Genomic DNA, 14310 nt, shown 5'->3' on the forward strand with positions numbered 1-14310 from the left:
TTGCTACCTCCTCTTCCTAATCCAATACCAAGAGTGGCTGCGCATCATAAATGTCTTGATATGGATCGGAAAATAATTTCTGTGACTCAAGCGGAAGGTATGTGGTGGTGGTGGTGTTGGTGGTAGTGTCTTTGGGGGTGCACATAGCAGAGAGTAAAGAAGAGGGTGCAGATCGAGAGGATGAGGAGGGTGCAGAAGAGTAAGGCTGAGTGAGCCACTCAACCAAGTCTGGTGCGTCCTTTAAAGTAATTGAACGCATCTTCTGCAACTTCCCACTTTGGCTCAAGCCTGTTGCTCCTGCCCTACCCCTACCACCCCTGCGGAAGGGCCTGCCTCTTCCTCTGCCTGTCATTTTTTAAATGACCCTGTGACAAAACTCTCAGTCCCTATACTGATAAAGGACTACTGCAGCAGTAGGGCAGCAGTAGTGCACCTCAACCCTATGTATTGTGGACCTATACCAGCCCTTAAGGAATAGCAGACTGTACCTCACTCAACCCTATGTACTGTAGTACCCTATACCTTACCAGTCCTTATAAGGACCTTTGTGGAACAAGTAGGTTGTGAATGATTAGCAGACTGTACCTCAGTCCCTATACTGATAAAGGACTACTGCAGCAGTAGGGCAGCAGTCAGCAGTAGTGCACCTCAACCCTATGTATTGTGGACCTATACCAGTCCTTAAGGAATAGCAGACTGTACCTCACTCAACCCCATGTACTGTAGTACCCTAGACCTTACCAGTCCTTATAAGGACTTTTGTGGAACAAGTAGGTTGTGAATGATTAGCAGACTGTACCTCATTCCCTATACTGATAAAGGACTACTGCAGCAGAAGGGCAGCAGTCAAGTATAATATTCTTTCTATATTTGGAAGAAAGAATATTATACGTGTACAAGCCTATTACCATACCAGTCCTGAAAAGAACCTTTGTGGACCTAATAGTAACAGCTACTGATTAAACTGACTGTCCCTCACTGCCTCACACACAGCTTCCTGCCTGTCCCTATTTAAACTGACAAAACAGAGGCTGCTGGAACAATAACTTGAATAGCACTTTTGTGGACCTAATAGTAACAGCTAATGATTAAACTGACTGCAGCACACAGCGTCCTGTCCCTCTCTCTACACTGACAAAAGACACTCAGGCAGCTGCAACAATGACTTGAATAGCAGTGCCTCAAACCTATATCCTGAACTACACCTAACACCTATACCATGATACCAGTCCTTAAAAGAACTTTTGTGGACCTAATAGAAGAGATTTGGGTCACTGAAGTCTCTCCCTGCTCCACACAGCAACCTCTCCCTATAGTGACAGAAGAAAGAATGTAAAATGGCCGCCGGATCGGGTCTATTTATAAGTTAGGGGGAATGTCCAAGTGTCCATGTGCTGTAATGTCTCAATTGGCTGTCCTGTACCCCATGATGGATGTGTCATCATAGGTCAAAGTTCTTTTACACAGTAAACAGGGAAGTCCGCCGGGGCGAACGGCGGCAATAGTCCGCCGATCGGGCGGACGGCGAACAGCCGAAATTCGCCACGAAACGACCGCCGGGCGAACCGTTCGGCCATCCCTAGTCGGAATGTCCAACCGTGTGTACAAGGGCTATCACATAAAATTCCAATAAAATACATTAATGTTTTTGGTTGTAACATGACAAATTGTGGAAAATTTCAAGGGGTGTGAATACTTTTTCAAGGCACTGTATACAAAATGATCCAATCTGAAAATAAAACAAGCGGTTGATGATTCTCAGGATTAGGGGGTTGAAGGATTATTGTTCACATCAGAGAGACGTATATGGAGACATGGCAGGATAATTAAAAAATAAACAATGAGTGATTCTCCTGATTCCTTCATTGCTATAGAAATGTCACCTAGTACATTGAATCTGAATACGTTGTATTTTATCTCAGACTTTGTATAACTGTATATATGATGATGTGTGTATTTCTGTCTTCCATGAAAAGCTGCACAAATATGTGAGAAATGTTCATTTCACGTCCAGAGCCGATATCTCCTTTAATGAGAGGAAAGAAATTCCAAGTGATCTCATTTTAGAAAGCTTGCTTTTTCTTAACAGTTCATATATTTTGTCTACAATTTCCACTCTTCGGGGGCCAGACCATGAGCCTAAAACTTTTGCCAATATGATCGATCCCCACTTGTGGACAACCGGCAAAGTAAGAAATGACTTGATGTTTTCTGTTTATATCTTTTGGTCCATAATTTGGAATTATAAGGATCTTTTAGCCTTGTTTTAAGATATACTAGAAAATGTACATGCCCATGCTCATTTTTGGAGTCAGTGAAGGTTGTTGATAGCGGTAATTTTGGTGATGTAGAACATTTCTTACAAGATATTTATATTCTATTTTGTGTATAGATGTGTTATGGAATAAATCTTTGGAATATGTGACATGAGATATAATTATTAAAGAGAAACAGCAGCACTGAAATCAAGAGATTGGCCGTAATACATCCAATGGGGTCCTCAAGAAGTTTAGAATGTCCTTACATGTTCTTAGCACTTCTTGAAATATATAAAATACATATACATGGAAAAAAACGAATTCTAACTGGGTGCCTCATTGTGTTTTTCATGTTGCTGGTCAACATAAATTTCATAGGAACCTGCAGAGCTCCTAGAGGTGTCTCCAGGATACATGGTGCCTGATCTAATGTGACCATACAGGAATACATCTGCTAGTTGGTGACAGACTATATACAGTGACATTAGTAGGTGTGACAGTTGTGAGATAATATATTAGATGTGAAAGTAACACATTGAATTCAGTGACATCAGTCATTATGACAGTTGATGGGAGATTCTGAGCAGTGACCGATGTCATTATGGGATAGATTTAGATACAATGACCTCAGACACTTGTGAAGGCCAACCTGTCATGAACCTAGTGCCACCAACAATTAGAGTCCTCAAGACACGAGTCTTGAATGAATGAATGAATGAATGAATATGGCTCTAGGAAGATCAGTGACACAACAGGTGCAGAGAAGCTCGAGCTGGACAAGGCCAGAGAGGAGGGCTACACATTTGCCGCCCTCCCTTTCCTGGTGGCCCAGGGTGAATGTATAAGGGTCTATTTTGATTTTTTAGGAAGACCCCATGCCATTTTTTTTGTTTTACAAAAATGTGCATTGTCCCATGTATGAAAACAATAGCAAGGGCCAACCCTAAAATATATATCAGACCCTTATCGAGGCTTGCAGCCTGGGTGTCCAGAAAAGGGGAAGCAACAAGTATTCAAACCCGTTTTTTAACCATAAAAGACCACATCTCCCCCCGCTTACAATGTACCCTGTGCCCATGTTGGGAGGCAACAAACTCATCTCATATCCTGCGTCCCAAATGGAATGTGGGGGTTTATAGTTGCACTTATCAGAATCTGATAGCCCATTTTAGAATACGGGGCCTCCAAAACATTCCAGCCCCTGTGCGTGAATGACTACAGGGTACATAATATCACTTATTACTCATTGACAAAGAAATACAAATGCCCACACCATGAAAAAGTTGGTTTTTATCCACTTGACCTCCAGAAGATTTTACTTCATGACCAGAGCATTTTTTGCTTTTCAGCACTTCTCTAGTTTAACTGGTGATTTCTCAATCATGCAACACTGTACACAGATGACACTTATATAATTTATTTCACACAAACAGAGCTTTCTTTTGGTGGTATTTGATCACCACTTGGTTTTTTTATTATTATAAACCAAAAAAGACCAACAATTTTGAAAAAAAAATATTTCCTCTTTCTGTTATAAAACATATCCAATAAAATCAAATTTCTTCATAAATTTAGGCCAAGATGTATTTTGCTACATGTTTTTGGTAAAAAAAAAATATGTATATATATATATATATATATATATATATATATACTGGAATTTACACAGCTTTTACTTTCTGACTGCCTATCCATAGTGATGGGCGAACAGTTCGAGCCGTGCAAAAGTTTGGTCCGCACTTCACCTGTTTGACCCTCAAGCACCCTACAATGCACTACAAGCTTCACAGTGCATTCTAGGGCCCTAATTGGATGAAGCCTTGCACCTGACTGCTGGTCAGGTGCAAGGCTTCGCCAATTAGCACTGTCAGAGCCCTGATTGGACAAAGTGAAGATGACTTTCTCCAATCACGGCTTAGTACTTATAGGGGTTTATTTACTAAAGCTGGAGAATGCAAAATCAGGCTCACTTCTGCATTGAAACCAATCAGCTTCCAGGTTGTATTGCCAAAGCTTAAATAAACAAGCTGAGTATAGAAAATGATTGGTTTCTATGCAGAAGTGAGCTTGATTGTGCACTCTCCGGCTTTAGTAAATAAACCCCATAGTCCCACCCCACACTATAAAAGGTTCCTTCCAATAGGAAGCATTTGCAGTGTGAAGTTGGAGATAGTGTGACATGAGGGATCGTAAGATCTCGTGGTAGTTGCAGTTGTCAGTGATTCAAGCCAGTCAGGAACTATATTTTAGGGCATGGCAGCCCATTGTTATTAAAAAGGCAAAAAAAAGTCCATAACACAAAGGTTTCCCACCCAGACATTGGCGTCGGAAGGGGGGGGGGGCAGAGGAATGTTGGAGCCCCAAGTGGGCCCCCAAAAAGCACCAGGTCTCGAGCATTCATAATTCTATTATTAGCCCCAAGCCTGTGCAGCCACTCAGCGGCAGCCAGCGGGGACCGATCCAACTCCGAGCGCCGCCGAGTGACATACGAAGTCCTGCCTCCTGGAGCCTGCAGCGCCTATGATGAACGTCACACTGATTCAATGCCGGGACCACGGGACGTGTGACGTTCTTAATAGGTGCTGCAGGCTGCAGGAGGCGGGAAATTACAATGTGGCCACGTCGAGCACTACGAGATCTCCGCTCTGTGTAAATGGATGTGCGGCTCTCCTGTCCTGGGTCTGGCTGCGTGCTGTCTCTGACTAGAGAGACAGAGGATGGCAGTCTGTGCTGGAAGAATGAGAGAACGTAAGGTAGATATAAGGGGAGGAGGAGGCAGTCTGAGCAGAGCAAGCAGCTGAACTTCGTGCACGGATAGACCTGCAATATCCTCTGTGATAACCCTGCCCCCCCCCCCCCCCCCCCCGCACCAACAGCCTTTCTCTGCCCTCACACACAACTGAGAGTACGGGGAAGGCTGAAAGGCTTTAGTGGTCGCTTTACTGGATGTCTCCTGGTGCTGTGAGCTAAGCGGAGGAATTGGAGTCTCTCTCTCTCCATCTTACCATGATCTGTGATGCTGAGCTGTATACTCTGTCCTGTGAGGCTGAGCTGTATACTCTGTCCTGTGAGGCTGAGCTGTATACTCTGTCCTGTGAGGTTGTGCTGTATACTCTGTCCTGTAAGGCTGAGTTGTATATTCTGTCCTGTGAGGCTGTGCTGTAAACTCTGTCCTGTGAGACTGTGCTGTATACCCTGTCCTGTGAGGCTGAGTTGCATACTCTGTCCTGTGAGGCTGAGTTGTATACTCTGTCCTGTGAGGCTAAGCTGTATACTCTGTCCTGTGAGGTTGTGCTGTATACTCTGTCCTGTGAGGCTAAGCTGTATACTCTGTCCTGTGAGGTTGTGCTGTATATTCTGTCCTGTGAGGCAGAGCTGAATACCCTGTCCTGTGAGGCTGAGTTGTATACTCTGTCCTGTGAGGCTAAGCTGTATACTCTGTCCTGTGAGACTGCGCTGTATACTCTGTCCTGTGAGGCTGAGCTGTATACCCTGTCATGTGAGGCTGAGCTGTATACCCTGTCCTGTGAGACTGTGCTGTATACTCTGTCCTGTGAGACTACGCTGTATACCCTGTCCTGTGAGACTGCGCTGTATACCCTGTCCTGTGAGACTGTGCTGTATATTCTGTCCTGTGAGCTTAATCTGTATACTCTGTCCTGTGAGGCATATCAAGATGGCTGCCACTCCAGAGCCCAGATGTGGCAGTGTGACGTCAGTATGTAGTGCTCCTACCTACACATTTTGTGCACATGCACATCGTCCGGGGACAGAGGACAATATCCTCTGTGATAACCCTGCCCCCCTGCACCAACAGCCCTTCTCTGGCCTCACACATAGCTGAGAGTACGGGGAAGGCTGAAAGGCTTTAGTGGTCACTTTAGTGGATGTCTCCTGGTGCTGTGAGCTGAGCGGATGAATTGGAGTGTCTCTCTCTCTGCATCTTACCATGATCTGTAAGGCTGAGCTGTATACCCTGTCCTGTGAGGCTGAGCTGTATACTCTGTCCTGTGAGGCTGCGCTGTATACTCTGTCCTGTGAGGCTGAGCTGTATACTCTGTCCTGTGAGGCTGAGCTGTATACGCTGTCCGGTGAGGCTGAGCTGTATACGCTGTCCGGTGAGGCTGAGCTGTATACGCTGTCCGGTGAGGCTGAGCTGTATACGCTGTCCGGTGAGGCTGAGCTGTATACTCTGTCCTGTTAAGCTGAGCTGTATACTCTGTCTTGTGAGGCTGAGCTGTATACTCTGTCCTGTTAGGCTGAGCTGTATACTCTGTCCTGTGAGGCTGAGCTGTATACTCTGTCCTGTGAGGCTGAGCTGTATACTCTGTCCTGTGAGGCTGAGCTGTATACTCTGTCCTGTGAGGCTAAGCTGTATACTTTGTCCTGTGAGGTTGTGCTGTATACTCTGTCCTGTGAGGCTGAGTTGTATACTCTGTCCTGTGAGGCTGCACTGTATACCCTGTCCTGTGAGGCAGAGCTGTATACCCCGTCCTGTGAGGCTGAGTTGTATACTCTGTACTGTGATGCTAAGCTGTATACTCTGTCCTTTGAGACTGCGCTGTATACTCTGTCTTGTGAGGCTGAGCTGTATACCCTGTCCTGTGAGGCTAAGCTGTATACTCTGTCCTGTGAGGCTGCGCTGCATACTTAGTCCTGTGAGAATGCGCTGTATACCCTGTCCTGTTAGGCTGAGTTGTATACTCTGTCCTGTGAGCTTAAGCTGTATATTCTGTCCTGTGAGGCATATCAAGATGTTTGCCACTCCAGAGCCCAGATGTGGCAGCGTGACGTCAGTATGTAGTGCTCCTACCTAAACATTTTGTGCGCATGCACATCGTCTGGGGACCAAGGACAATATCCTCTGTGATAACCCTGCCCCCCACGCACCAACAGCCCTTCTTTGCCATCACACACAACTGAGAGTATGGGGAAGGCTGAAAGGCTTTAGTGGTCGCTTTACTTGATGTCTCCTGGTGCTGTGAGCTGAGCAGGGGAATTGGAGTCTCTCTCTCTCTATCTTACCATGATCTGTGAGGCTGAGCTGTATATCCTGTCCTGTGAGGCAGCGCTGTATACTTTGTCCTGTGAGGCGGCGCTGTATACTCTGTCCTGTGAGGCTAAGCTGTATACTCTGTCCTGTGAGGCTAAGCTGTATACTCTGTCTGGTGAGGCTGAGGTGTATACGCTGTGTGGTGAGGCTGAGCTGTATACGCTGTGCGGTGAGGCTGAGCTGTATACACTGTCCAGTGAGGCTGAGCTGTATACGCTGTCCTGTGAGGCTGAGATGTATGCTCTGTCCTGTGAGGCTGAGCTGTATACTCTGTCCTGTGAGGCTGAGCTGTATACTCTGTCCTGTGAGGCTGAGCTGTATACTCTGTCCTGTGAGGCTGAGCTGTATACTCTGCCCTGTAAAGCTGAGCTGTATACTCTGTCCTGTGAGGCTGAGCTGTATACTCTGTCCTGTGAGGCTGCGCTGTATACTCTGTCCTGTGAGGCTGAGCTGTATACTCTGTCCTGTGAGGCTGAGCTGTATACTCTGTCCTGTGAGGCTGCGCTGTATACTCTGTCCTGTGAGGCTGCGCTGTATACTCTGTCCTGTGAGACTGCGCAGTATACCCTGTCCTGTGAGGCATATCAAGATGGCTGCCACTCCAGAGCCCAGATGTGGCAGCGTGACGTCAGTATGTAGTGCTCCTACCTACACATTTTGTGCGCATGCACATCGTCTGGGGACCGAGGACAATATCCTCTGTGATAACCCTTCCCCCCACGCACCAACAGCCCTTTTCTGCCCTCACACACAACTTAGAGTACAGGGAAGGCTGAAAGACTTTAGTGGTCGCTTTACTGGATGTCTCCTGGTGCTGTGAGCTGAGCGGAGGAATTGGAGTCTCTCTCTCTCCATCTTACCATGATCTGTGAGGCTGAGCTCTATACCCTGTCCTGTGAGGCTGAGCTGTATAGTCTGTCCTGTGAGGCTGCGCTGTATACTCTGTCCTGTGAGGCTGCGCTGTATACTCTGTCCTGTGAGGCTGAGCTGTATACGCTGCCCGGTGAGGCTGAGCTGTATACGCTGTCCGGTGAGGCTGAGCTGTATACGCTGCCCGGTGAGGCTGAGCTGTATACGCTGTCCGGTGAGGCTGAGCTGTATACGCTGTCCTGTGAGGCTGAGCTGTATGCTCTGTCCTGTGAGGCTGAGCTATATACTCTGTCCTGTGAGGCTGAGCTGTATACTCTGTCCTGTGAGGCTGAGCTGTATACTTTGTCCTGTGAGGCATATCAAGATGGCTGCCACTCCAGAGCCCAGATGTGGCAGCGTGACGTCAGTATGTAGTGCTCCTACCTACACATTTTGTGCGCATGCACATCGTCTGGGGACCGAGGACAATATCCTCTGTGATAACCCTGCCCCCCACGCACCAACAGCCCTTTTCTGCCCACACACACAACTTAGAGTACAGGGAAGGCTGAAAGGCTTTAGTGGTCGCTTTACTGGATGTCTCCTGGTGCTGTGAGCTGAGCGGAGGAATTGGAGTCTCTCTCTCTCCATCTTCCCATGATCTGTGAGGCTGAGCTGTATACCCTGTCCTGTGAGGCTGCGTTGTATACTCTGTCCTGTGAGACTGGGCTGTATACCCTGTCCTGTAAGGCTGTGCTGTATACTCTGTCATGTGAGGCTGCACTGAATATTCTGTCCTGTGAGGCTGAGATATATACTCTGTCCTGTGAGGCTGAGCTGTACGCTCTGTCCTGTGAGGCTGAGCTGTATAGTCTGTCCTGTGAGGCTGCGCTGTATACCCTGTCCTGTGAGGCAGAGCTGTATACTCTGTCCCATGAGGCTGTGCTGTATACCCTGTCCTGTGAGACTGCTCTGTATACCCTGTCCTTTGAGGTGAGCGGTATACTCTGTCCTGTGAGGCTGGGCTGTATACTCTGTCCTGTGAGGCTGGGCTTTATACCATGTCCTGTGAGGCTGAGTTGTATACCCTGTCCTGTGAGGCTGAGTTGTATACCCTGTCCTGTGAGGCTGCGCTGTATACCATGTCCTGTGAGGCTGCGCTGTATACCCTGTCCTGTGAGGCTTATCTGTATACCATGTCCTGTGAGGCTGAGCTGTATACTATATGTCTTGTGAGGCTGCGCTGTATACGCTGTCTTGTGAGGCTGCGCTGTATACCGTGTCCTTTGAGGCTGCTCTGTATACTCTGTCCTGTGAGACTGGGCTGTATACCCTGTCCTATGAGGCTGTGCCGTATACTCTGTCATGTGAGGCTGCACTGAATATTCTGTCCTGTGAGGCTGCACTGAATACTACTTACACTATGGGTGGAATGCAAGGGACAGAGTGGGTGGATTCTATAAGGGGTGTGGCTTTTTAGAAGTGTGAGGGGTCGAAAAGGAAGGGCGGGGTCTTGGGCCCCCCATTCTAAAACTTCACCAGCCGCCACTGAGCTCACCAAAAGGAGCCCAAACGTAGTACACTAGTGTAGTATTTATTGGAAGTTAAGTAAAATACACAGCATAACGATTCATGTGTAGCCAATAATACACAAGCCGGCTGGACATATCAAGATGGCTGCCACTCCAGAGCCCAGATGTGGCAGAGTGACGTCAGTATGTTGTGCTCCTACCTACGCATTTTGTGTGCATGCACATCGTCTGGGGACCGAGGACAGTGCACTCACCCTCATCTCCTGCACCTCTTAATGCCTGCTTAGGATGAGTCTGCCAGTGTCCCACTGGTCCACTGCAAGTGTTCAAAGAGACTATGCAAATGCCTAAACAAACAATGTCATGCAGGGCTGCAGCTTGTTCTTAGGAGATAGGAGCCACACTGAAGAGGAGATTCAGTCACCTCTGCAGGATCCAGCCAAGAGGTGGTTACCCCCATGCCATGTTGGGCCCAGAGAGGTTGTGTGTGACAATACTGTCCACTCTTCCACAGGGAAAGTTAACATGCATGTCATTCTCAGTAACCCCAAGAACTCAGGTTCCTTAGATTCAGGTAACTTGTGGCAGATGGGTTCATTCATAGAAACATATATAACATCTGGAGGGAGCACTGTGGAGGAACCTGTTAACTTCCTTTGTAGAGGATAGTATTGCACCTTCTCTTGGACGGTGTGGTTTGGATCCTTCTGTCATTTAAAAGAGGAACATTGACCGAGAGACATTCAAAACATTTTTCTCTACCCAGTCCCCGGAACTTTCCACTGGCAGTGCATATCATATGGTGGGAGATTGCATAGGGTCAAGTGAGGATGTTGACACCCTTCTATCATGTCACCCCTTTGATTATTGGGTAACCAAAATGGAACACTGGCCAGAACCCTCTCTGAAGATACATTTAGTCTAGGTTCACATCTATGCGGGCTGCACTTGATGCGTTTTTCTGGCTCGTTTTGCTGTGTGTTTTGCGTTTTTTAAACCCCCCTCATTTTTGATGCACTTTTCATGCATTCTGTGTGTAATGTAGCTGGTTGCTAAGGAATGGGCTGGTTAACTGGCCACAAAAAAATTTGGGGAAAAAAAATTGCGTGTGATGGGGACAAGGGCGTCTTCCACACAACCCTGGGTGATGGTTATGGGGGTCTGCAGGCAGGGGGGGGGATATCAGAATTTGGAAGCCCCTTTAACAAGGGGGCCCCCAGATCCCAGCCCCCCCTATCTGAATGAGTATGTGGAACCCTTACCCATTCACCAAAAAAGAGCAAAATGAATGAAGACAGGAGCCGGTGTTTGACAATTACTTCATTAAAAAATAAAAAAAACATTGTCTCCCGATGTAGATCCATCATCAATGATGACGCAGACACCACCGCTGGACCTGCAAAATTATAAAAAAAAAAAAAAAAAAGCTTTGCTCCTTCGGTCTGCGTGCCACATCATCTGACATTTGTTAAATAGGGGGTGGGCCGCCCAGCGACCTGTTCGATAAGGGTATGGTATGGATTTGAAAGGGACCCCCACACCAATTTTTTTTTTTTAAATGGCGTGTGGTTTCCTCCAAATCCACACCAGACCTGAATGGGACTGGTATGGATTGGGGGGGGGGGGGGGGGGGTCCCATTCTCTTTTTTTCACAATTTTTTTAGGCAGCAAATCTTTTGCTGTGCGCCCCAGGGGGCTTGTGAGAGCGGTCGTTCTGAGAGGCCGTCGTATGACGTCCACCCAGAATGAGAGCCGCACCGCCCAGCAGTCATTTGATGTTGGGTGGGCAGCAAGTGATTAAATATGAGATCTGGGGTCAAAAAGACCTCAGATCTCATATTTACATAAAATGCAATAAAATAAAAAAATAAAAAAGTCTTCTTTAAGAGCAAGGGTGGAAGTGACATTTGAAAATCGCAATAAGCGTATATTGATTGGTTTGCGCAAAAGTTATAGCGTCTACAAAATAGGGCATAGATTTATAGCATATTGCAGTACTTTCTATCACACCGTATTTGCGCAGCGGTCTTATAAGCACACTTTTTTTGGAAAAAATAAACTTTTTTGAATAAAAAAATAAGTAACAGTAAAGCTAGCCCAATTTTTTTTGATATTGTGAAAGATGATTTTATGCCGAGTAAATTGATAACCAACATGTCATGCTTCAAAATTGCGATTGCTCATGAAATGGCGACAAACCTTTATCCTTAAAATTCTCCATATGCGTCGGTTTACATTTTTTACAGGTTAGCTGGAGGGGTGGGACACGTTCATACCCAAGACTATGATTTTACAACAGTATTAGCACAACTTCGGAATTGGCTAACCCCTGAATCCAAACAAATTACACTGTGGACAGAGATTGAACAAACACAAATTAGTACAGGGTCTCTGAGGGACTTTCTAATGAGAACATCTAAAATCCTCTTTAGACAACAAATTATCACCAACAATACTAGCAGCAATAAGAGCCTGGATACATCTTAGGAACTACTCTAGTTGGTCTGGAACACAACTACCAATAAAACTACCTATTTCAGCACTTAGCCATATTATACCAGACATAAATCTAAAACCATGGAAGGAGAAAGGAATCCATTACATAAAGGACATAATAGTAGACACATCAGTTAAGACCTTCCTTACTCTACAGAAGGAACATCACCTACCAAAGACAGAACAATACAAGTACTTACAGGTTACTTAACTCCTTAAAAAGTAACCCGAACATAATAACCACACTACCCACAAAGATAACTGAACAAGTTAAAAGGGATCTCAACTTTATAAATACCGTATTTATCGGCGTATAACACGCACTTTTTCCCCCCTAAAATCAGGGGGAAATCGGGGGTGCGCGTTATACGCCGACCCCCCGCTGTTTCTAACATTTTCTGCCGTTCTCTGAGGCTTCTGGGTATTTTCGTCCACACTCCGCCGTTCTCGGCTATCTTCGGCCGTTCTCGGCTATTTTTGGCCATTCTCGGTGGCTTTTGGAAAGCCGAAAGCTGCAGAGAACGGCCGAGTGTGGCCGAAAATAGCCGAGACTGGCCGAAAATAGATGAGAACAGCCGAGTGCAGCCGAAAATACCTGAAAGCCGTCGAGAACTGCCGGGTGCCATTTTTAAATGGCAAAGACACGGCTGCAAATGACTGACAAGGCTGCATCAATGGGCATTTAAATTACATTTTTTTCTTTTAAATTACCTCCTAAACTTGGGGTGCATGTTATACCCCGGCGTGTGTTATACGCCAATAAATATGGTAGGTCTTCAAGAGAAAAACTTATGTGATAAAATGCAGAATATGATAACATTGGAAAACAAACTGGGACAAGTTTACTCAGTTGATCAATGGGCAAAAGCTTTTAAAACCACTTATGCCTCTACTAAAAGCACCAACTTATGGGAGATGCAGCAAAAAATCTCCCTCAGATGATACTTAACTCCTAGTCGTATATCCAAGATTTACCACAATGCCTTCTCTAAAATGTTGGAGACTGTGTGGAGAGTAAAATCCAAAATCAAGCCACTATGGGCCCAGATAGAACACATTATACAAAATATCACACGAATGAACCACTCCTTAAAACCAGAAATGGCTATACTCTCACTAGACCTTGAATCAGTTCCATCCTCTCATAGAACAGCAATGTCCCATATACTGCTTGCAACCAGATTAACAATTCTCAGACACTGGAAAGACACAGAGGCTCCACCTATATCAGAAGTTTTAGCCACCACCCACACACACGGCACCTATGAAGTATTGCACTCATCATCACTGGGGAAGTATGAAGAGGTATCCAAATTATGGTTACCATGGAATGAATGGTACTCTAGGCAATAGAACACGTTATAAGCCATTCACCTCGAGAATGTGGTTCTAAAGCCCCGTACACACGAGAGGACTTATGTCCGACAGACTTCCGAAGGAGTTCCGTCGGAGTTCTGCTGGAATTCCGACGGAGTTCTGACAGACTTTTCGGCTGAGCGGACTTGGCCACACACGATCACACTAAACTCCGATGGATTCGAACGTGATGACGTACGACTCGGCTCGAATAAGGAAGTTCATAGCCAGTAGCCAATAGCTGCCCTAGCGTCGGTTTTAGTCCGTCGGAGTAGCATACACACGAGCGGATTTTTCGAAGGGGACCGGGTCCGGCGGAGTTCCTTCGGAAAAATTTGAAGCATGTTCCATATTCTAAAGTCCTTCGGACTTTGGCGAGTCAAAAGTCCGTTGCAGCCCACACACGATCGGATAGTCTGACGGACTCAGTCCTTCGGACTTTGGATGTTGAAAAGTCCGCTCGTGTGTACGCGGCATAACTAGACCAGATAAGCAATCTGACTGATTTCTATTTTTGCTTTCTATTCTGTTATCCATTTTAATTATATTTACTTTTATGTTAAGTTACCGTGCTGTACTATAACCAAAAGGTATAGAGATTACTAAAGCACAAAAGTTATTATATACTGTATACACAACTATTAAATCCATTAAATCTGGTATAGTGGAAAGTAGCGAACAAATATAGATAAGACATCAGCTCGGAGGATGCGACCATACTGAGAGATCGCTTAAATCCGAAGACGCAGATTGTTTTACCTATCGA

At 46.0% G+C, this 14310-nt stretch overlaps 1 protein-coding gene across 1 annotated transcript in view; it reads left to right on the forward strand.

The window, feature by feature from the left end:
• LOC143998165 (vomeronasal type-2 receptor 26-like) overlaps positions 1-14310 on the forward strand; it is a 127408-nt gene that overhangs the window by 98956 nt on the left and 14142 nt on the right. Inside the window, exon 4 of the mRNA XM_077493897.1 lies at positions 1977-2189. Coding sequence (XP_077350023.1) covers positions 1977-2189 — 213 coding nt within the window. The remainder of the gene's footprint in view (positions 1-1976; positions 2190-14310) is intronic.

The sequence above is a fragment of the Lithobates pipiens genome, unplaced genomic scaffold, assembly GCF_037356315.1.
Source record: "Lithobates pipiens isolate NorthernLeopardFrog02 unplaced genomic scaffold, aLitPip1_a1.2 Scaffold_19, whole genome shotgun sequence".
Taxonomy (NCBI): domain Eukaryota; kingdom Metazoa; phylum Chordata; class Amphibia; order Anura; family Ranidae; genus Lithobates; species Lithobates pipiens.